The 23,667-nt window shown below is 50.5% G+C and overlaps 1 protein-coding gene and 1 long non-coding RNA gene across 4 annotated transcripts in view; both read left to right on the top strand.

Moving 5' to 3' along the window:
* Nucleotides 1–5,662: 5,662 nt before the first annotated feature.
* LOC135179413 (uncharacterized) lies at nt 5,663–8,504 on the top strand. 2 transcript variants are annotated; one of them, XR_010303999.1, is made up of 4 exons: nt 5,663–5,758; nt 6,438–6,502; nt 7,032–7,176; nt 8,259–8,504. It is a non-coding gene; the product is annotated as an uncharacterized LOC135179413 (long non-coding RNA). The 2 variants fall into 2 exon arrangements; XR_010303998.1 differs by having other exon boundaries at nt 6,438–6,516.
* A 2,745-nt stretch (nt 8,505–11,249) lies between these two features.
* DNAAF9 (dynein axonemal assembly factor 9) overlaps nt 11,250–23,667 on the top strand; it is a 71,465-nt gene continuing 59,047 nt past the window's right edge. Inside the window, exons 1-2 of one of the 2 annotated variants that reach the window (XM_064151182.1) lie at nt 11,250–11,626; nt 21,504–21,583. In XM_064151182.1, the coding sequence (XP_064007252.1) occupies nt 11,541–11,626; nt 21,504–21,583 (166 nt within the window). In that variant the 5' untranslated portion in view covers nt 11,250–11,540. The remainder of the gene's footprint in view (nt 11,627–21,503; nt 21,584–23,667) is intronic. The other variant, XM_064151181.1, reaches the window with a different exon arrangement.

The following is a 23,667-nucleotide window of genomic DNA, read 5'->3' as shown; positions in this document are numbered from 1 at the left end:
AGATCCTGCAGAGGTATGGCTCCAGCACAGATGATCTGAGCCTTCAGCTAGTGCAGCAATGAAAGCTCAGTTCCAGTCAGCTGCAGCCGGTCACCAGCATGAATCCCTTAAGCTGTTTGGGTACAAATTCTTCAAGGGAATCCATGAGAGGTTCAAGCCTAAATAGATTTGGTATTTGCTTCAAACACCTTTGAGGCAGCTCTGTAAGACAGGAATGTCAGTGCCTCTGCTGCATCTGTGCTGGGAGGACACTTCCAGCATCTTGTCAGGACCCCAGTGCTATTAGAAACAGTCATGGAGTCATTCCTGACTGATCTTCTTCCTTGTGAGGGTGCTGGAGCCCTGGAGCAGGCTGCCCAGAGAGGTTGTGGAGTCTCCTCTGCAGAGATTCCAAAGCCACCTGGGCATTGTGATCCTGAGCAAGCTGCTGTTGGGTTGGACTGAAAACTGAGTTGGACTGAATGATCTCCAGAGGTCCCTTCCAGCCTCTGCCATGCTGGGATTCTGTGATTCACTGCACTTCTAGTTGTGAATTCTGCCTCCTGCAGTGATCTATTTCAGAGAGGTCCTTAAATACGAAATGCCCAACGACAACAAAACCACTACCACCAAACCCCACACAAACAAACACCAATCCACAATGAAAAAAATGGAAGTTTTGGTCATAACAACATTGATAGCATCAATATCAGAACAGCCCTCTTCAAGCAGCATGTGATGGTGAAGTGTCTCAGTCCTCCTCCCTAGCTGCACCAAGGCTGCCATGCAGCACACTAGCACCAGCATGTCCCGGATGTGTTTATGCAGCACAGCATCTGTTTAGCCTGCAGATGATCCAAGACATTCATCACAAGAGTAAAACTTGTATTACCCTGTGTCAGCAGGAGAATCTGGACAGAATCCTAAAGAGTTTTCACCTTTCCATCCCACTTAACTCTGATCATGGACTCAGCCAGCCAGCAGGGAGGGACAATGATTTTCATGGGGAGGAAGAAATACAATTTTTTTTCCTGATACAGATTAGGGGAAAAAAGGAATTGGGTCCTCAGAGCTTTTTACACATGCTGCAGGGAGCTGGGAGGAGTGAGCAAATATTATTTCCATCCTGCTGTTTGCAGTTGGCATCACTCAAGGTCCACAGTGAGCCTGAAAAGTAAATAGAATGAGAATCAGTGTGTCACTGAGCTTCCACTGAGTTCATTCGGTGCTTTACCAAGTCGATAGCTGTTAAGGCACATCCCTAGGGAGACAGAGGGAGAGAAAACTTGATCCTCTGCTCAGAGCAAATCTCCCAGCATTCAGGTTGTGCCAAGGGAGGTTCAGGACCCAGTCCTGACCCCTGGGGACCACCACAAGCTACAGAGAATCCAACTAGACTGCAGGACTGATCACAACTCTCTGAACTGTGTCATTCATCCAGTTCCAAACTCACCTCCCTGTTCACTCATCATGCCCACACTTCCCAAGCTTCCCTGTGGGGCTGTTGTGGGAGACAGGCTCAAACATTACACCTGACTACCAAATTTTAAGGCACTCAGTGACACAACAGCCACTGTGTTTTCTGCTCCCAAGAGTAAGCATGATGCAGAGGACAGCAGGGCAGTTGCTTTCCTGCAGAATTTCCAGCCCTGGCACCATGGCACAGGGCTTCTTTCAGGATCCAACTGGATCTCATGCTGCAGGTGAAAGCCAATGTCAGACTTTGCCTGGAGGTACAGGAGAGGGATGGGGTGAGCCAGCAAAACTCTGCTGACCTAGAAGGAAGAAGCTGCTGCAATTAAACCCAGGAACATAGTGGCACATTCTGCTGCCTCCTCAGCTACATAACAGCAACAGGAGGCAAAGAAACAGCCAGAGGTGGCTGTCCTGGTTTTGCAGGCACAGAATCCCAGGCCATCCATGGGCTGAGGTCAGCAGCAGCCTGAGCCAGGACGGCTGATTGCAGTTGGCTGCAGCTGTGTCCCAGCCCATCGGCATCACACACAGCATAAGGAGGGCAGTTAGCTGGTGGTGGGAGGGAAGGTTCTGCCAGGACTTGGCGCTTGGGCTCCTCCTCCTCTTTCTCACTCCTCACCTGCGGAGTGGTCCTCGCTGTTGAGACGGCTGCGCTTTCGTTAGCTGAGCATAACTTCAGCTGTCTTGTATTGACATTGGTGTTGATTTGGTTATTTCCTCAAATCCATTTGCATTTCGACCTGTGGCTCTTCTCCCCTTGTCCTGGCTCCCCTTCTCTGCTGGGGAGGGTTCCCTGGATGATAGACCAGCTGCTGTAAGCTGCCCCGGATACAGGCCAAGTGTAGGCGGAGGCTCAGCAACAGGCAGGAGAGACTTTGTACCTTTATTGTGTATTTGCTGCCTCCTGCTGCCTGCGAAGCAAGGAGCTGGAGCAGCACAGTTGTGCCGACAGAGCTGGCACCAGCAGGCAAAGCTGAGGGACGGGAAGCTGCTGCAGGGGTGGAAACACCAGCTCATGGCCTGGCACATCCAGCTGCAAATAAGTGGTTGGAATAGATAAACATTAGAGGTCCCTCAGCGCAAAGCATTCTGTGGCTCTACCATTTCCTGCTGTTTAACAGCAGACTGGGGGTGGCCTTCATTGTTGGTGTCCTCAGAAACCAGGAGCTTGCCCTCTATAAGCTCTAGCTATAGGTGTGCCAGCAGGGGCACCTCCAGAGAGGAGCAGCCTGAGAGGAGATCTTCCCAGTGCTGATCAGCATCTAAAGAGTAGGGGGCAAGAGGATGGGGCCAGATTGTTGTCAGTGGTGCCCAGTGACAGGACAAGGAGCAATGGCCACAAACTGGAGCCCAGGAAGTTCCAGCTGAACTTCCAAGAGGAGAAACTTCTTTGGTGTGAGAGGGTGCTGGAGCCCTCGAACAGGCTGCCCAGAGAGGTTGTGGAGGCTCCTTCTCTGAAGAGATTCCAAACCCTCTTGGCCATTGTGATCCTGGGCAAGCTGCTGTGGGTGCCCTGCTTTAGCAGGGGTTGGACTGGATGATCTCCAGAGGTCCTTCCCAGCCTCTGCCATGCTGAGGTTCTGTGATTCACTGCACTTCTAGTTCTAGTTGTGAACTCCCCAGTTCCCTCAGCTGCTTCTCACTGCATTTGTGCTCTGTCTTAGTCTAAACAGAGACACTGTTCACATAACCCCCACTTGACTTTTGCAGGTACTTCCTGTTCCATGCACAATCCTATTTCCTCAAGCTATGTTCCAGTCAGGAAAAGGAGCAGTGCTGAAGGCTAATGTTGTCCTACCAGACCTCAGACCTTCTCATGTATTCTTGTATTGCTAGCACAGAGGAACATCCCAGTGTGTGCATGGAGAACAGCACAGAGTGGCACCGGCAAGGGCTTCGAGGATGTTCCCACAGATGCAATCTCAGTCATTATCCCAGGCAGCTTCCCCTCCTCCTTCTTCAGCTCTCATCTCACACTTCTGCAGGCCCCCCTCCCTGCATGAAGCACTCCATGAATCTCTCCAGCTGGCTGGGAACAATTTCTGGTCCTCGTCCCCAGCTGTGTCACACAAACGCAGCCCTGCAGCCGTGCCAGGGGTGCAGCAGGCTCCTCCTCCCCCCTCCAGAACACAGAGACTATTCTGGAGACTTGGCCATTTTCCTGATGCTGAGACAAGAAGGGATCAGTTCTAATTGTCTGTGATTGCATCCTCAGTGTCCTGTGCAGGAAGGCAGCAGATTTCCTTGATTTCTGTGTAGGAAAAAGCTGCTCCTTTGTCTCCAGCAGAACAAAGAGATGCCCACACCCCGGTGAAGGAGGGAGGGCTGAGCCCATCCCCAGGGTAAAGGCGCTGCCTTCGCGGGGTTACATGCAGAAGCAATTTGGCTCTGGGTGTGTGATCACTGCCTGCCTTGATGAGAAGCAGGTTTCTCGGGCTCAGCTGAATGGCCCAGCTGCAGCAATTACCCCATCACTCAGCAGTGATGGCAAAATTAGTTCCAGATATAAAACTGGACAAGGGAGCTGAGCCCCCCACTGTGGGTTTGTTTTCCCAGTTAATGACACTCGGGGCTGCTTTTCTCTCCCCATGTTTTGTGCAGCCTGTGCTGCACCCTCACAGCAAAGTCACACAGGGACCCAGACGTGGGTTTGTGTAATTGTTTTCCAGGAATCTGCCACAACTCTGCCTCAGTTTACCTCTCCAGCCCCCAGCTCCTGCCTCTAAAATGGAAATCCCAGCCTAGTTGAGCCCCATCTTTGTGATTGTTGCTGTCGATACTGGGAGCTGCATTCTCACACCAACTGCACTGTGCAGGTATCCATCTCCATCCCACATGTAATCACAGCCTAAGTTGGAAGGGACCTTAAAGATCACCTGATTCCACCCCTCTTGCCAGCTGCTGCCCTACCTCCCCCTGGGTCTTGGAACCAACAGACGCTCTCCCAGGGCTTGTGCTCTATCCCTTGTGAGTGAAGGAGAAAAACTACAGCACAGTAAAACTTCCCTGCCCAGGGCAGTGCTCCAGTCCCCATCCCTGGAGGGGTCTCAAAGCCATGTAGATGTGGTGCTGAGGGACGTGGTTCAGTGGTGACCTGGCAGTGCTGGGGTAAGGGTTGGACTTGATGGTCTTAAAGGTCTTTCCCAAGCTGAACAATTCTGTGATACCCTGATTCTAAGAAATTTCATTACATATTTAACAGGATTATGGACTTAACACCCATGTGCTGCCTCCTGAGGGCTATCAGAAGAAGCTTTATCACCAGGGGAGCTGGCAGCAGAACTGCCCCTGAAAGACAGGAGCTGTGAAAAGCTGATTTTGGCACAAGCAAGCAAACTGCAGAGGTCTAACAGGAAGATGTAGCCTATAGGGTGCTGGTTTCCTCCTAGAATACATTACCAGCCCTTCTTGTTGTACATCGTGGCCTAGACGGGGCTGGTGCTGGTTAAGTGCGAGGAACAAAGAGCCCACGGAGGCTTTTGTGCCGCGGGTTGGGGTGACACAGAGGTGGAATCAGGGTTGCTGTCCCCAGCGATCCAGGAATTCTTCCCTGTGGAAGACACGGGCTTAGCCTTTGAGCCTGGCCCGTGGTGTGTGCCCCAAAGTGGTGACGCAGGCACAGGGGAAATAACCTGAAATAAGCACAGAATCATGCAATGATTTGAGTTGGAAGGGTGGGCTGGACTGGATGATCTCTTAGGTCCTTCCCATCTGCAGTGATTCTACCATTCTGTGATTCTATGATGGGATGGAAACTGGTGGTGGAATCTGAGGATACAAATCTTCTTTAAAGGAAGAGGAGAAGGGAGTTAAAAGGTGTTAGGGTCTGATCCCTGGTGCGCTGCTGGTGGTTCCCTTCTCTTGCAAAGGGAGTGGACAGTGCTGGACTGAACATGGGAGAGGGTAGGAAGCCATTGAAGCTGGTGGCATTGGATGAAGTATTTCACTGAAATAAAATGCTGGCAAGAGGAGATGAAAAGCTCAGGTAGATTTTCCTTTTCCAACATCCCTGGCCTTGTCAGCTGTACCAGGTTAACCCACCTGAGGGAGTGGTCTCAAACCTGAACCCAGGTGGTCTTGACCACTCCTCAGGGGTGGGTCTGAACATTACCAGGTGATGGTGGTTAGCTCACTCCCCCTTCCTTCCTAAGATCCATAAAAGCAGGGGGACTTTCTATTCACCTCTTTCTCTCCCCTGCCTCCTGCTCACCAGCAATCACCATTCCTGTTTCCTGCTGCTCTTTGTTTCACCACGTGGCCATCATCCACGAGGGGACAAAATCCATTGCCATCAAGTCTGGTTGTATGTTTACATGTTTTGTATCTCTTTGCCCTTTCCTATACCTTTGTAACTTCCCTACCTCATTTACCTTTTATTTATTGTTAAACTTTTCTTCTTTTACCTTCCAAATCACAGTGAGATTATTTATTTGGGTGTGCTTACCTTTCCTCTCCATCTAATTCCTTTTCTTTTGGTAAAGAAGGGGGAAGAGGGAAGGGCATCCTACAAATTGTTAGTGGTTCTATCAACTATATTTGAGTCTCTGGGAAATTTAAATTAGAACCTAGATATCAGCTCACAACCTTGCTGAGCGAGCAACCAGGCAAGTTTGAAACAGAAAGTCCAAGAACATGAAACTCCAGGTAAGGAGAAATTCTGGATGCCTTCTGGGAAAAGTGGTGGGTGAAAGACAGAGAGAAATGATCCTAGAGAGAAAGAAACAGCATCTTGGACTCTGTGTAGGAGAGGGAAACTGAGAGGAGAGGTGCACTCCATGCAGCACGTCTCACTTGTGTCTTCAGAGGGCCCCACGAATTCTCCAGAGTGATGCAATGGAGTTTAAGTCACTATAGGGATGCTGCCAAGAAGGTTTTCTTAGTCTCCTTCTATGGGCCCCTTTTGGAGGAGCCCAGAGATCTCCAGGACCACCAGCTGAGGAGCTCTGACAGTTACCCAAAGTGCTTTTCCCTTTCACATCCAGCCTTTGAAGATGTTGCATTGCCTGAAGTTGCAGCCTTCCTCCAGCCTGATGGTCGAGACCGACAGGTAGAGACTTGAGGGTGAGCTGAAGAGCTGTACAATCAGGTAGTGCTGGCTTGAAGCATGCTTTAGGGTGTGTATCCCCAGGCATTACAGAGAGGAGGCTTCTGGAAGGGTGAAACACAGTGAGGGGAGGATCTGAGCCCTGGAGGAAGCGGATTGGGAGAGGTGGAAGTTCTTCCTGGAGATAAGAAGATGCAGGGGAGGCCACACAGCAAGCACTACAGTTCCTGGCTGCTTCTGCTCATCTGAGGCTGAAATGAGTAAATCAAAGGGAGGGGAAAAAAGATGGGTGCAGGGATGGCTGCTGCTTGAGAGCTGGTGGCCACCCAGAGGGAGGACAGTGGCAGAGCTGAGAATGGTAGTTGGGGGTTGTTCCTCCCTACGTGCAGGACCCTACACTTGCCCCTGCTAAACTTCATGAGGTTCCACTTCCCCAGCTCTCCAGCCTGTCCAGGTCTCCTGAATGGCAGCATAGCCTGATGGTGTCAACCACTCCTTCCAGTAACAAACCTGTCCTGTTTGCTCTTTGTAGCTGCTTTGCTGTCACTGCGGCAGTCACCAGCTGCATCTCAGTCATGCCTGGCACCACAGCAAGAGCTGGAGCTGTGACCCCTCGCTTTGTCTGATGTGGCCTCTGGCTAGTCGAACCAAAGGGATGGGAACAGATCTTCATGCTGGTAAGCTGGGGTTCCATGGTCATAGAACAGGCTCATGGATGGCTCCTTGGCATGCACCAGGACATCAAAGCCCTCCCACAGCTGACAAACCCAGCAGCCCATGCCTTCTGCAGGGAGGGGTTGTGCACATGCCAGTTGTGTGGGATGTATGTTTGAATTCTACTCTGCCAAGCAACAAGGTGATAGGACAAGAGGAAATGGACTCAAGTTACCCCAGAGGAGGTTTCAGTTGGATACTGGGAAAACCTTCTTCCCCAAATGGGCTGTCAAGGCCTGGAACAGGCTGCCTGGGGCCATGGTGGAGTCCTTATCCCTGGAGAGATTGAAAATCTATCTAGATGTGGTGCTGAGGGACATGGTTTAGTGGTGGCCTTGTCAGTACTGGCTTAGTGGTTGAACTTGACAATCTTAAAATGCACTAGCTCTGTGAGGAGAGGCTGAGGGAGCTGGGGGCATCAGCCTGCAGAAGAGGAGGCTCAGGGCAGACCTCATTGCTCTCTACAGCTACCTGAAAGGAGGTTGTAGCCAGGTGGGGTTGATCTCTTCTCCCAGGCAACCAGCAGCAGAACAAGAGGACGCAGACTTAAACCGTGCCAGGGCAGGTTTAGGCTGGATGTTAGGAAGAAGTTCTACATGGAAAGAGAGATTGGCATTGGAATGGGCTGCCTGGGGAGGTGGTGAAGTCCCCATCTCTGGAGCTGTTTAAGAGGAGGCTGGATGAGGCAGTTAGTGCCAAGGTTTAGTTAATTAGAAGGGCTAGGTGATAGGTTGGACTCAGAAAAGACCTCTAGAATCATCAACCTGGTTCATTCTGTGTAATTCTGTAAAGGTCTCTTCCAGTCAAAAGAATTCTATGATTTGTATTTTTAACAAAATGCAGCCTCCTGAGTAGCTGCCAGCCTCTGGTGAGAAGCTGAGGCATTCCTCATGAAGCCACCTCAGGGGCATGTCTCAGGGTCAACAACAGCTATTTTGGATCCTGGGCATCCAGCAATGTTTTCTCCATCAGTGTAGCTGAAATTTACTAAAAATAAGCAGGTTTTCCTGGGAGCAGGCATGAAGGCAGTTGTTTCCATGGGCAGGTGCCAATGCTGATGTGCCCAGGCTGCAAGCATGGCAAGCTTGAGCCCTACCAGATCAAGTGAATGGACCCTTAATCCAGTTTTCAGTTGCACAAGTCCTAGTTCATGAGGATCCATCAAGAAACAGCAGCAGCAGTTTTCCTCCCTTTCCAAAGCACTCTGCTTTTCCTCTTCCTTTCTTTGGCAGTTTTTATGGATTTCATTCAGCTTTTGCAGCTTTCAAAATGTGGAGCAATGGTGAGGCAGCAAAAGCTCAGGAATCAGGATCAATAGTTGGTGTTGGGTCCTTTCCGTGCTGTGCTGCAAGACACCTCTTCCCCTCCCACAGCACTCCTCCTCCAGGAAGCCTGGCCTCTCTGCTGAGTGTTTGTTGATCTGCTTTGGTGTTGCTCTGCACCCAAGGGCAAGGTTACAGGTGGCAGCTTAGTGCAGTGCTCCAGGGATGCAAGATACCTTGTTGGCTGAAAGAGGAGTCATGGAGGTAAAATTGCACTAGTTCCTGTCCTGGTGCAATCTTTCTTCTCTCAGTATGGTCTTGATTTTTGGGGGAGTTTTGGAGCTCTGCACACCCCTGAACAAACACATGAATGCCCCTGTGGCAATGGGTCATGGCCATCAAGGTCATGGTTGCATGCCAAGGAAGGACTTCACACAGCACCCAAATGTTAAGGACATGTTCATGCCAGGGAAAGGACAACAAGGACAGGTTGGAAGGACATTGCCCCTTCCTTACATGAGTGCTGCCATCAGAGTGAGGCTGGAGGTTCATGAGCTAGGACAGAGCCAGCCGGATGAAGTTCTGCAGGAGACTACCCCACTCAGCACACCAATAGAGACAGAAGGGACACATTTCAGAGGCTTTCTGGGGGGAGGCCAAGGTGTGGTAGCAATGCTGACCAACACCGAGTGTCTGCTTGCCTTTCAGTCTTTTGGTTCCTGATACTGCCCTAGCAAACTCATTTCAAAGCATGTCCAGGGGCTTCAAAAATAGGGAGAGCTCAGGATGTGGAGGCAGAGCCAACATGACATCAACACATGAGCCAAGGTTGGGTGGTGTAACCCATGGCCCTGGGACACCTAAACATCAAAAACCATCTTAACTCTCAGTGAGGCCAGCTAAAATGCATCCTGGTTGCCTCAGAGCAGCTGGGTCATGGCCCAGTGTATTTATCTTCTCTGCACCACAGCAGTGAGCAAAGTCCAGTTTGATTTTGGGGGAAAAAAATGCTCTGGAACATGTCACCTGCAGTGAGCTGAGTGAGGTGTGCCTGGGCTACAGAGCCCTCAGTGGCTCCTCCTGTGCCCCCCATCTGTGTTGGGTCCATTGTGAAGCAGAGGAGGTTGCTCTGAGCAGCCCTCATGTCCATCACACTCAGTGGCTGCAGATGCAGGGTTCTGGGCAGACACTAGTGGCACTAAAATATGATGCAGATGAATCATCTTATCTTGCTCTCCAACATGGAGAAGGACCCAGGGTGATTAGTGGGGACTGCAAGAAGCATGAAGAGCTTGACCACCATGAACTAATGTGGGGCTTTGTAGGAGGGTAAAAGCACTACATAGTGGGGTGGCAGTGGTGACAGCAAATCTGAATTTCCTTAGAGCTTACTCAGCAGCTTCTCCTGTGGTGTCCTTTCCTCCAGACTATGATGAGGAGGCAGGGGGAGAAGGATGTGAGGTTGTGGAGTCTCCTTCTCTGGAGAGATTCCAAATCCACCTGGACATTGATCCTGGGCAAGCTGCTGTGTTAGTGGGCAGGTTGCATTAGATGATCTCCAGAGGTCCCTTCCAACCCCCCAACCATGCTGGGGTTTTGTGATTAATAGAAGCCATGTGCCCCTGCATGGTTCATTAAGCTCTGGCTCCAGATCCTTCCCCTCACCATGTTGACCTCTGTCCTTTAAAGATAGATACTTGAAGGTGCTCATGTGCAGGGCCTAAAATCCCTACTCCAGCAGTTGGAAGCTGGGTGTTCTGGCTCACATTTTTGGGCAGTGATGCAACATGCAGGCCCAGGGGGATGGTGGAAAGACAATAACAGTAAAATGGGAAAGAGAGGGTGGTGGTGGGGGGTGTGTGGTGGTGAAGTCTGGAGGCTGTGATGAGGTTGGCACTTCCAAGCTGGGCAGGGCAGGATGCAGGAGGTGCCTGGGGCTCTGCACTCCTTGTGTCCCAAATTTCTGGTGCAAGTGAAGAAAAGGTGCCCTGAAGGTTGTTGTGCTGCTACCAGGACATGGTGTGGGATGGGTGCTGGCTGGAAAGGGGTGTCGGGCTGGGGAGGAGGACAAGAAGAGAGTTACTGTGGGACACAGTGAAGTGCTGGTGACTTGCCCCAGTCGAGTGCCTGGACAGGGCTGCCGAGATAACAGGGCATGACTATGTGGTGAACGGCAGTTCTGGAGGGGAGCGGGGGGCCAGGGCATTCCATGTGCTATAAGGAGTTTGGGGGGCAGTGTTTTGGGGAGGTCAGGGCACCTTGCCTCGTCTGGCTCCAGCGCATCCTTGGAACTTCGAGTGGCATGGCAGGGGGAGGTCTGGAAGGTTCCGGGGGGCCGTGTCACATTGCCCCGCAGAGCTTTGGGGGAGCCCAGGACACACTGTCCTGCAGGGCTGAGGAAGGGGGTGATCGGGGGTTAGTGTCACACTGGCCCGTGGGGCGCCAGGGGATAGGATCCGGGCAACTGGCGTTACACCGTCCGGCGGGGCTCCAGGGGGCCTGTGAGGGATATGTCACACCGTCCCGTGGGTCTCTAGGGTGAGCCCGCGGTGGTCTGTGTCCCACGGTCCGAGCGGGCCCGTGACCCATCGCTCCACGGCGGTGTAGGAGGACCCGTGTCACACCGCTCCGCAGTGCTGCGTGGGGTCGAGACGCGCCCGCTCCACGGCGTGGCGGGTGTGAAAACCGGGGCGGGCGGATGCGGCTGGACCCACCCACGGTCGTCGGCGGTGTGCGGAGCGAGGGGGTGCCTGCGCGGGGGCGGGGAGGCAGGACTGGGTCGAGCCCATGCCCGGCGGAGAGGGGAGGCAGCCCGTACCCCGCGCAGTGCCTGCGCGGCTGCTGCCGCCGCTCGTGGCCTTTGCAGCCCCGCTCCCTGTGCCGTGAGCAGCCCAGGCTGCGGGGTGCGCAGCGCGGCGGAGCCGCGGCCGGCTCGCAGTTCCGTCTTCCCCCCTGCGGCAGGGAACGCGGTGGTACGCGCGGGTCTGGGCCGGGCGGGGCGAGACGGGGCGGAGGCCGCAGAGCTGTCGGTTGCCTGCTGCCGCTGTCGCCGCTTCGCCGTCGCCATGGCGCTGTGCGGCCGCTCCGCGCTCCTCCCGCCGGCTCAGCGCCCTTCGCCGCGCCGCCCCCGCTCCGCTGAGGCGTTCGTCAGGTAACGGAGGGGCCAGGAGGAAGCGGGGCTGGAGGGGAGAGCTGCCTTGGATATGGCGTGGAGGGAGCGCTGAGCAGCTGACAGGGAGGGGCCGAGCTTTGGGGGCTTTGCGCTGGGGGGGTGGAGACGGGCAGGGTGTTGGGGAGCAGTGGCAAGGAGGCTGGGGGCGTTAACGGCATTAATAGCGGAGGTGGCTTATTAAGGCATCTGCGGGGGCTGCCGAGGAGGGATGATGCTGTGCGTTCTGAGGCAGCTGATGGGAAGGGCTTCGGGCCGTTAGCGGGCTGGGTGCGGGGAAGATGGGGAGTGCAGAGGGCTGCACTGGAGGCGCATTGGGGTGGTGGCGACGATGGGGTGCTTGGCAGGTGGGGAGGTAGGTTAGAGTAGGGGGTTGGGAGCACGAAAGAGGTTTTCTGGTGCACAGGGGGCTTTAAGGGCTTTTGGGCACGTTGCAAGGGAATTCGGAGTGGGGAAGGTGGTTGGGGTAGTTATGACAGGCTGTAGCATTAGGAGCAGCATTTGAAGAGCTGATGTTTAGGGGAAAGGGATGGGGTGTTCTGGGGGCAGGTTTGTTTTGTGGGTGGCTCCTGGGAGAGAAGTGCTGGTGGCCTTGACACCATGGCAGGCAGGGGCCTTGCTTAGCCTTGCTGCTGAGTCCTGAGTCCCACTGGAAGAGAAGGTGTGAGAGGCTGCACTGGGCTGGGTGTAGGGGGATAGGAAGAGGTATTTGGGGGCCTTGGAGAGAGCTTAGCCTGGCTCTAGTTTGGGAAGGAATAGATGTGGAACCCCATATCTGTCCTACCTTGGAAGTCGGGAAAAAGGGCTTGTGAAAGGTAGGAAAGCCAAATTAGGGTAGGGAGAGCAGAGGTTTGGGAGAGGTTGAGGTATTCTGGAGAGACAGGAGGTTGTGTATTTGTGCAGGCACCTGCTGGGTAGCTTCTGGAGAGCTGCTTGAGGCAACAACATTCTCTGAGCTTCAAAAAGACAGAGAAAAGAATGTGCCAAGAGCTGGGCTGCGGGGATGTGTTAGGCGCTGGCGCTGGCTCTGGCTCTGCGGGAGCTCAGGTGTCAGCTCCGGTGTCCTTATGTTGCTAGAGCTCCGTTTCCTTTAGGCATCTTAAGGTGCACCCGTATGTGTGTGCTAAGCCGCAGTGTACTATCTGAACCGCCTGAATATTTCAAAGAACAACCCAGGAACTGAAGTGCTTGATGCTCGCAGTGGTTACAGCGCAATACGGGAGGTGCTCGCCAGCCCCAGGTCGGCAATGGAGCGCTTGCATGGCAGCTCCACAGGAGCAGCTGTCCTAGCTGCCTGGCATAGCCTTTGCTATAGCTTCTGCGGCTGGAAAAGCAAAATGGCTGTGGTGCTTTGTTTGAGGAGGGAAGAAAAGCATTCTTACTTCTGAGAAGTATGCCTGAGAAATGGGAAATTGTGTACGGGGAGGGAAATGGAGGTCGTTGTGTCTGCTTGCAAAACCTGAACATGGCTGTGCTGTGATGGTTGCACTCCCTCCCTGCCTGCACTCAGGAATGAAATGGATCATAAGAAGGAAGGGAAAATGACCTTTCAGATAATAAATATTTGAATAAATTCATCTTACTTGTTTGGAAAGAGCTTAGTATTTGTTTATAGCTGGGAAGTAGCTACAGATTCGTGATCGGTAACAAAATGCCAAGATGGTTTACAAAAATAAAAGGCTGAAAGAGAAAATGGTTTCCACTCAAGCCTGTCTCTTCACGAGTGATTTTTATAATCTGACAGCCTGTTTGAGAGTTGTCGTGAGAACATTTAGGCTCTCTGTGAACATCTGCAAGCTTCGAAGCTCCCCTGGGAGGTGCAGACAGCATCTGTAACTCAGCATGTTTGTAGGAGGCATGGCATCCCTTCATTTTTCCTCTGCTCAGGGTTTGTTCTTGTGCCGGTTTTCTGTCAGCCCAGATGGAGGCAGAGAGGCCAGTGTTTGCAATAAATTTCCCAAGCAGTCAGCAGATACCAGGCAGTTCATTAAAAATAACTTAAACCAAAACAATCCCCTGCCCTCCTTCCCTGCCCCAAAGTCCCAAACAGGAATGGAAAAAGTCTTAGAACTATATAAAGAACAGGGAAAGGGCCAGAGATAATTCTTGGAGTTCTTCCACGTACTTCAGAGCTTTTGTCTGCTCTGGTGTGTTGGGAGCTGATGCTCACCAGGCAAGCTAGTAAAGAAGGGGGGTTGTAAATAAAATGGTTTACAGGTTTGCAGCGTTAGAGGTTCTGTAAACAACTAGAAGAAAGCCCTGAGGAAGTAGATGACATTGCCAAAAAAGGGCCTGCTTCTTTAGGAGGTGATGCTGTGTTTTGTGTGTTTGGTGGTGGATGAGTGTTTCCCTTAATACAGACATTGCCAAACAAAATTTAACTTTTTTTTTTCTTTTTTTAATATCACCATCTAAACTCATTGCAATTTTGTTCTGTTTGGTAGGGCTGTAGACCTGCCCAGTTTTCCACTGCCTTTATGTAAAAGAGTAGACAAATCCTCATTGTTCATGACCCATGTAGATAACATTATTCAGATCAGTTCTCACCATGTGTCTGTCTGGGGAGGTGGCTACTTGGGTTCAATTTTGTGTTGTCTCTGCCTGTGTACCTAATATTATCCTCTCAACCACTCTGGTTTTAATCACACAGTGGTTAAGTACATGTTTTTTTTTTTTCTTTCTGTGGCTTCAGAGGAGCACTTGGTGGGGTGTTCAGGAGCACAGTGGTACAGAGACAAAAGAGTTGTGGTTTGCCAACCAGCTGAAAGATTCTCAATCTGTGTTGAAAGATTAACAGTCTGTACCCATGTGTTCCTTATGTCACTCTGCTGAGGTCCAGGATTTTGTAACAGCACTGTTTGACAGACTTTTTTGAAGGATTGCACTGTATCTTAGCTATACAGAGGGAAAGCTGATTTAACTTGCTGCAGTGTTAAAAGGAAAAAGAGAATCAAACCTTGTTATGTGCACATTGATGGGTTCCTAGCATGTTAGGGAAATAAGACTCAGAGATTTGCAGCATGGTGGGTGTTGGAAAGGATCTCTGGAGATCCTCCAGCCCACTCCTCTGCTAAAGCAGCAGCAGTTTGTCCAGGATCACATCCAGGTGGGTTTTGAGTCCTTCTAGAATAGGCAGCTCCACAACTGCTCTGGGAAGCCTGCTCTAGGTCTCTGTCTGTTGGGTGCTAGGATGTGGCCAAAGTTAGGAGGGATGTAGGACTGTGTGGTTGATAGAGTGAGGTAGAAGTGCTTGACAAGCAAGAGCTGCGAAGGTGAGAAGCTCTTAGGCTCACTTGGCTGCCCATGGAGCTGCAGCTGAAGTTTGTGACTGCGCACAAAGATGATCAGGGGAAGCTCCTTAGGACAGCCTGAGAGGCCTGGGGTTGCTCAGCCTGGAGAAGAGAAGGCTCCAGGGAGACTTCATTGCAGCTTTTAAGTACCTACAGGAAAGACAGTGAGAGCCCTTTTATCAGAGTGCAGTGAGAGTACAAGGGCTGATAGTTTTAAATAAAAGAGGGAAATTTAGATTAGATTTGAGGAGGAAGCTCTTGACTGTGAGGGTGGCGAGGCACTGGCCCAGCTTATCCGCAGGTGCTGTGGTGCTCTGTCCCTGGAAGCATTCTTGACCAGGTTGAACAGGGCTTTGAGCAGTCTTGTCCCTGCCCGTGCAGAGGTTGGAATGCAGCTGCTCCTTTCCGAGCCAGGCTGTTCTGTCATGCTATGATTCTGTGACATGGACTGAACTGAAGGCAGAACATCTGGCTTTGTGACTGCAGTGGCTGTCATCCTCTAGTGGGGTCTGAGAAGGAGTTTGGTCTGAAGGCACTGCAGCTTAACTTCTGATTGCTGATGATCTGCCAGGTGCCTGCCTTGTCTGGCTGGGGACTAGCTGATGTCAGCACAGTTGCACTCGAGCTGTGGGTCTTTGCTGCTGCTTCAGAGCAGTCCATCACTCCTAAAATCCCCTTCATCTTCTCAGGTGATGCTTTGTAAGGGCTGTAGTTGGTGTCCTCCATAATGTGCTGTGGTTTAGGATCGGGAAAATAGAGACCTGTATACCTAAATCTGCCCAAGTAAAGCTGAGACAGCGCATTGTTATTTAAGCAAATGTCACAGAAATTGCTTTTGGGATGAATAAAGTTAGTTGTGCAAGCTGCTGTGGGTGCCCCTGACTTGGCTGGACTGCATGATCTCCAGAAGTCCCTTCCAGTCCCCCGCTGTGCTGGGGTTCTGTGGAAGTCTGAGTCTTGAACTCCATCTGACTTCTAGCTTCTGGTCTCACAGCTATGGCAGGCTGGTGCTGTGCCAGGCTGTGGGAAATCCAGGACAATCCTGGCTTCTGATAGAAGCAGACAATAATAACAGTGCTTCTGGTAGAAATGGTGAGGTCAACAAAAGGCTCATGAAAGATAAACGTCATTTTCTGGGGGAGAAGAGTGGAAGCACATGGTGGTAGCAGCAGTTACCAAGAAATGAGGTTGGGGGAAAATTACCTGGTTTATCTTCCCATCTTATTTGTACCTTGCATGAGTGCCAGCGTCTGTCCGAGGCAGGCGGTAGGAGTCGATTCCAGCCGTTCCCCGCAGGTGAACGGTGCTCCTGGGAGGATCTGCACAAGCTCGCCGAGGGTGTCTCAGGTTCTCCCCATGTCGCTGCGATCTCTCAGAGCTTCAGCACATGTGGGTGTCGGAGCCTGCCTGGCCTTTGTGGGGGAGGAGCATCACAGCTGCCAGTACGGAGCGAAACATCCCCTGCACGGTGAAGTCACATCCTAGGGCTGCTGAGCTGCCTTTAACCGCAGCGCCAGCAGCCCAGCCATATGGGAGCCAGCCTCTGGCAATCCGCTGGGAATCGGTCAGGGATCGATGCTAATATCTGTCAGGGGTTAGGTAGGGCTGGGCCAGCCAACAGAAAGTGCCAGAGGCTCTCCATGAACCCCTCTGTCTTCCCAAAGGGGAGAGAAAGGGAATAACCGAGAGAGCCTGATGGAGTGGGAAAGAAACTAACCCAGCTGGGATGGAAATGAGAACAAGCAAATTAAATACAGACAGATACAAACCAATACCCAAACCCTGGTGGCACTGATGTCACCATTGTCACCACTGATGCTGGGGCAGGTCCTGGGGAAGTCCCGGACTGGACTCAGCAGCAGATGGTGAACTGGATACAGGAGCTGTGTTCTGGAACTGGATTCACAATCACACAGGCTGGGATCTAAGGCAGAACAGAGAGAGTCCTCCTTGGACAATTGATCCCTCAGCTTTCTCCTGAAGATGCCATTTGTGAACTACAATCCCTTATTGGTCAGTTTAGGGTCACTTGTCTTGTCCCCTGCTCCCCACAGGTGCCACCTCTGACTTCTTTCACCCCAAGGTGGCACACAAGCACTTGGTGTGCCCAGCAGCAAGCCTCAGCCAGTCTTTCTGCATTGCAGCCCTAGGCAGGAGCTCTCTTCATCAGCATCTGCCTGCTAGGAGCAGCCCCTGGGTGTGCAACCCTGCCTGAGCTTCAGAGAGTACCTCGGAGAGCAGAGCCTGAACTGCGAAGTCAAATCCCTGAGCAGAAATGGTTCTATTCCAGCTCACACTGGTACAATATTGTTGGTGCTTAGGTAGCACTGGATTACAACATCAAGAGAAGGAGGTTTGAGGGCAGAATAAATGCAGCTAGCACCAAGAGATGCAGAAAGAAAGGAAGACATTGTGGAAAGACAAATAACGTGAAAATTCGAATAGCATGTGGCATTGTTTCTGCAGTGGCCGTGCCCTTGCTGCCCGAGCACGGTGCAGTCGCTGCCGTTCTCTTTGTGTGCTGACGACTCCCTGTGTCACTGAGCTGTGGCAGCCCAGGCTGTTGGGAGCCAGGGACTCTGCCTAATTAGTAGGAAGACGTGAACAGATGAGCACTAATTCTTAGAAGTTAATGATTGTCAATTATCTTCCTCTTGTCTTGGATCGACTCCAAGATTAGCAATCAAGTACCTCAATGTATACTTTCTTAATTGGCCCAAGCATAGTTTATTGCCAGATGTCACCCCAAACTGTGGCTTTGCCTTCTGACCCTCCTTCACCAGCAGTCAGATCAGCTGGCTGATGTTTGGGAGTGCTGTTTCTTTAATTCCTAGGCTAGAGTTTGTTTGGATCCATAAGCTGATCTGACTTGACACATGGCTTCAAGATGGTTAGTGCAGATACAGTGGCAGTGCGAAGAGTGAGACCTTGCAGTGCCTTGGGCTCTTATGTGGGCTTAAGACAATACAGAAATCACATAGTCATCATATCTTCTGTTCAGGAGGGCTTGCTGGAGCAATTCTGACTTTGCCTGCTTCTGTCAATGGGATGGAGAGCAGCCCTGTGAGAAGGACTTGGGGGTACAAAGCTGGACAGGAGCTGGCACTGAGTGCTCACAGCCCAGAGCCAGCCCTGCCCTGGGCTGATCCCCAGCAGTGTGGGCAGCAGTGGCAGGGAGTGGATTCTGCCCCTCTGCTCTGCTGAGCCCTCAGCTGCAGTGCTGGGGCGAGCTCTGGAGTCCTCAGCACAGTGCAGACCCCTGGAGCACGGCCAGAGGAGGCCACAGCATTGCTGGAAAGGCTCTGCTGTGAGGTCAGGCTCAGAGGGTTGGGGATGTTCAGCCTGCAGAAGAGAAGGCTCCAGGGAGACTTTTTGGTGGCCTTGCAGTATTTAAAGGGGCTGATGAGAAAGCTGGGAACAGACAGGACAGTGACAGGATAAGGAGTGATGGTTCAAAACTAAGAGAGGGGGATTCAAACTGGTAAGAAGCTAGAAATGTTTTACCCTGAGCGTGGTGAGACCAGAGAAGTGGCAGATGCCCCATCCCTGGAACCATTCCAAGTGAGGTGGTTTGGAGCTCTGAGCAACCTGCTCTATTTGCAGATGTCCCTGCTGGCTGCAGGGGGTTGGACTGGCTGAGCTTTCCAGGTCCCTTCTAACCCAACCCATTACTTGATTTCAAGAACTTCTTATCTCCTTCTGAAGCAGCCTTGTTGTCTGGCTATGGCTGGCTAAGTGGCTTGCAGCTCATGCCTCGTCCAAGCCTCACTGAAAGCAGGAATTTGGGGCTTTCTTTGAAGGGCTTAATGTAGCTGTGCTTGCAGGTGCACCTACTTCTGATCGTTCAGCATCATGCTGCTGTGCCATGTCCTTGTGGCCACGACAGTGGGTGCATCTGCAGCCACATTCCAGGGGAGCATTCAGAGGTCCAGAGGCCTGCACTAGTGTGTGGCTGCCATCCTGCATTGCTTCTCTTTAGCTCTGGGTTACTGTGGGACAAGGAAAGCAGGGCAGTACTTTTGCTAGGACGCTGGCTCTGGAAGTGGGAATAGTCACGGATCTCTATTTCCAGGATGATTCCAGTGCCCAATGTGAGCTGTAAGGCAATGCCAGCTTTCCCTGCTGACTTTGTACAGTGCAGCCTGCATTGTTTGAAAGCACATCCTGAGAATTCTAATGATTCTCTTCCCTCTATCTGAAGAAAGCCTTCCTTCAGACAGAGCTCTGCTGCTTTTAATGTCAGCCTTTGAATCTAATGATTTATACACACTTGGAAAGAGGTTTAAAATGTCTCTCCAGAAGCTTTTTCAGAGATTTCTTTCACAGAAACCACTTCTTTAAACGAACCAAGGAACTGTTTAATATAGAGACTGAAATAAACCACTTTGTGGTCATACATCTCTTTATGAAGTAACGAATATAAAAATCCCTAGCTGCTTCTCTCTATGTCAGGACTGAGTCCTGAGGAAAGGACAGCCCAAACATTCAGTTTTGCTTTGCAGGAATTTCCTAGAGCTTAAACTGAGAGTTTGTATGTTTTAGGGAATATAGCAGTTATGATTTCTCTGAAGCACATTGAAAGAACTTTTAGGAGAGCAAACTTAAGAGAAAAATGAAGGAGGGAAAGAAATAACCTAGAACAAAGAAGGAAGTACTTTCCTTTCTCAGTTCCTTCTGCCCTCTCCAGTGCAGTTTGTTTGACAAGATCAGAAAATACTTACTAAGAGCTGAAGACCAAGCTCAGGTGTACTGCACTTTGCTCTGCTGTGGTCCTGCTGCAAGTGAGCAGAGCCTGTCCCCTCCTGTCCTGACCCCCAGCCCTCAGGTGTTTAGAAACATTTATTAAATCCCCTCTCAGTCTTCTCTTCTCCAGACTAAGCAGCCCCAGGTCCCTCAGCCTCCGAGAGCCACTGTAACACAAACCTGTGGTCTGCATTCAGGCAAAGTAGAGCATGAGAATTGGGAGTGGTACTGAAAACATCTACTTGCCTTTTCCTTAAGGAACTCTGAAAGTAAGAATAGACATGTTTTGTTTGAGCCAATCATAAAATTAGCTCTGTTGCCATAAGAGACTTTTGTTTAGAGACAGCTCATAGTTACATCAACAAGGTAGTAAACAAGAGAGCACATTCAGTAGTATCAGCAGTGGCATTTCTTGCCTTCTAGCTGTATCAAAACCAGCTCACAAATATTGCCAGCACAAATTATGTTGCTTTCTGGCTGGCTGTTTTTTATCCTGGCTTAAAGATGCATGTTGAACAACTAAATTAAACTATATATAAACAGCAGTTTGTTTGGATGATGAAAACCTCACTGTGACTTCATATTGTTTTGTTTCTTTTTAATTGAGATTATCAAAGATTATACTTTAGGCTGAGCACTGAGAAGATCCTCTCAGGCTGCTCTTCTGCAGGCTCAACAGCCCCAGGGCTCTCAGCCTTTCCTCCTCATAGAGATGCTCCAGGCCCCTCAGCACATTTTCAACATCCACTGAACTCTCTTCAGTAGTACTCTGTCTCTCTTGAACTGAAGAGCCTTGAACAGGACCCAGTACTGCAGATGTGGCCTCCCTAGGGCAGAGTGAAGGGGAAGAAGAACCTCCCTCAGACCTACTTTTACACTCTTAGTGCACTCCAGGATCCCACTGGCCTTCTTGGCCATGAGGGTACATTGCTGGTTCATCGTGCACTTGTCCACCAGCACTCCCAGATTCTTCTTCATGGAGCTGCTTTCCAGCAGGTCAGCTTTCACCAGTCTTGCTGCAGGGGGTTGTTCTTACCTAGGTGCAAGACCCTACACTTGCCCTTGGTGAACTTACAAGATTCCCCCCCTGCTCAAACTCTTTAGCCTGCCTTTTTGCTGTTGCCTGTACTGGTGATATCAGTAGGGAGCCCCATTTGAATCTTCCTGATACTGCAAGGCAGAAGCATCTTGGGGGCACAGCATGATATTGGTGCTTTGTTATCCAGCATCAATAACATGCTGCATACAGGCTTGCAGATGGAGACTGGGTTCTATGTGCCTTTGCCCTTTCTTTCCTGCATGAGTGCTCTGCTTTTTGATCTGATGTAGGAGCTAAGTGATGTGTCCTTTTTTTTGTAGCTATGTAGGGTGGAAGTGGTCTGATGGCACTGGAGGTGCTGAAACTCCTCATTTGCAACAAATGTAGGAGCTCTGCAGTCCTTTCCCTTGCCATATTTCTCCTTGGACATCGCCTGGCCCGTTTTGCTTTGCTCTTCACTTTTCTGGTAGAGGAAGGTTTCATTGTCATGGTGAGAGGAAACTTGAACAAAAACTTTTTGCTGGAGATAAGAGATTATCAGGGTACTTGCTCAGAAGCTGTACTTAGAGGTTGCAAGTCTTCTCTCAGGGTATGTAGTTAATCTTTTAGTGTACACAAATAATATGGGGATGGTTTGATGTGGGATCTCAGTATATTTCAAACAAAAGTTGCCCAAGGTGAAGTGTGTCCACCTAGTTTATGTAGTAAAAAAAACCCCAAACTACATCAGCTCTTTAGCCTGCTGAATTTGAGCACTTCACTGACCTGAATTCTCTTCCCTTTGCAGCTGCAGCCGCCTTCGAAACATTCAAAGCATCCTGACGCAGAGCAGCAAATCTCAGCCTGATGGAATCCTTTGCATTCTAGGTTAGTGTTTGGGTTTTTTTTCCTTCCCCTCTCCTTTTTGTTCTTGCTCTACTAGTAAAGATACCAAGAGTTTCAGAAAGATGAAGATCATCTCGATGAGGGCTCATGTCCTCTCAGGTGACAGCCCCTGACTCTAAGAAGAACATTCAAGTGCTAGAGTGTGTTCAGAGGAGGACAGTGAAGCTGGTGAAGGGTCTAGAGCATAAGTCATGTGAGGAGCAGGTGAGGGAACTGGAGAAAAGGAGGCAGAGGGGAGGCCTTCTGGCTTTCTACAGCTCCTTGAAAGGAAGTTGGAACCAAATTGGGATTGGTCTCCTCTCTCTGGTAAAAAGTGACAGGCTGAACATTTGGAAAAATGTCTTCACTGACTGAGTGGTTAAGCCCTGAAACAGGCTGCCCAGGGAGCTGGTCCCTGAAGTGCTCATAAAATGTGTAGATATGGTGCTGAGGAACACAGTTTAATGGTGGACTCGGCAGTGTTAGGTTAATGTTTAGACTTGGTGATCTGGGAGGTCTTTTCCAATCTCGGTGATTCTCTGTGGTGACCTCGTTCTCCTTTGGTCGGCATTAACTCTGTAACGTGACTCTTCCTGCCCCACATTCTTTACAGTAAGCAGGAACTTTGCAGCTAGAGGATCTGTAAGGTCACTGTGTCAGCCTCCCACTGAAAGTTAAGCAGAATGAAGTACCTTTTTTTTTACTGTTGGCTTTGCTGCTCTGATGTCATAAAATACAACAGTCCAGTTGTGGCATCTCACTGATGAGTGTTTCTTGACTAATTCTAAGAAGCTGCTACAAGTCCCAAGTGAAGAATAGTGACTAAAAACATTGTGGGGCTTTTGGGAGAATATTACAGGCACAAGGAGTTGCTGTGTGCAATCCTCAGTGTAATGTGGAGCATTTAAGTCCATAGCTCTCAATAAATAAGGATTTCTGGAAGTATAGGAGACGTGAGGTGTTGCTAGAGCTGTGCTTTGCACTGAGCTCTCCATGCCTACAGTGGGGCTGTTGTTGTTTAATCTGCCTGCAGAATTGCTTGCATAGCTTCTGATTAAGCACCCATGTAACTTGTTATGAATGCATCAATCTGTCTTCAGGTACCACCTTCAGAGATCAAAAAGCAGTTTAACGTTTTGAGTCCTTTTGGCTTGTATGGAAAGCAGAATCTTGTGTTTTTTTGCAGTCATTGTAGGTTACATATATACTTAGCTGTCATGACCTACAGTTAGTACATTTCCCTCAGCCCAACTTTGAATTTACACACTGAGCTGTGAGGCAAAAGCAACATGAACTCGTGCTGCTGTTAAAGCCTCTCAGAGAGCAGTGTCTGGACTCCTTCAGTGGTACTTTAGCTTTTTCCAGTGGTGTTTCTTGCATCTTGGGTTTCAGCTCAGGGTTAAGTTGCTGTGATTTCTGAGATGTATTTAGCTTCAGTCAGGTCTGTCTATAAAGCTGGCTGTAGTTGTGGCTGTTCTGATTGCAGATCAGACTTTGACAGTTCAGCGTAGCTAAGCCAAGGCTTTGCAGACCTCGATGTTTACTGTTCATCCTTTCTGAAGAGGACAGGAGTACTTCAGGGGCTGAGCCTGTGAATCTTTGTGTTCATTTTACCTTGATTCTGTTCGTGCATTACTTTTTCAGATCTACTTTTTTCCTCCATTAAATCTGTCCTACGCAGAGCTCTTGCTCTTGGAATGTGGGAGAAGGCTCAGCAGCACTTAGTACATGGCACTGATTGTTCATCCCCTCCTCCTTCCAGATAGAGGCTGAGAGGATGATTGTGTCACTTCTGGCAGCTCCAGCACTGCCTGTGAGGTTTGGATAAATGTCTAAAGATGATCAGTCCGTTCTCTCCAGCCTCACCTTCCCGGCAGCCCTGAAGCTCACACGGCTGGTTGCTGTGTTACAGAGCAACTGTTCTTTGCTTTGACACAAAGCAGGACTGGTTTTACCTGCAGGCTATGTTTCTGTCAGCTTGGCAAGTATGAAATAAGCGAATGGGAGACATGGTGGCCTGGATGCTTCTTGCTGTGGAAAGAAGGAGGCTCAGCCTGCCCCTGGGCAGCTCCTCTTGCCGTTCCACT

The sequence above is a fragment of the Pogoniulus pusillus genome, chromosome 11 (assembly GCF_015220805.1).
Source record: "Pogoniulus pusillus isolate bPogPus1 chromosome 11, bPogPus1.pri, whole genome shotgun sequence".
In the NCBI taxonomy this organism is placed as follows: domain Eukaryota; kingdom Metazoa; phylum Chordata; class Aves; order Piciformes; family Lybiidae; genus Pogoniulus; species Pogoniulus pusillus.
The sequence above is the reverse complement of the archived record's forward strand: the minus strand, read 5'-3'. Positions and strand labels throughout refer to the sequence as shown.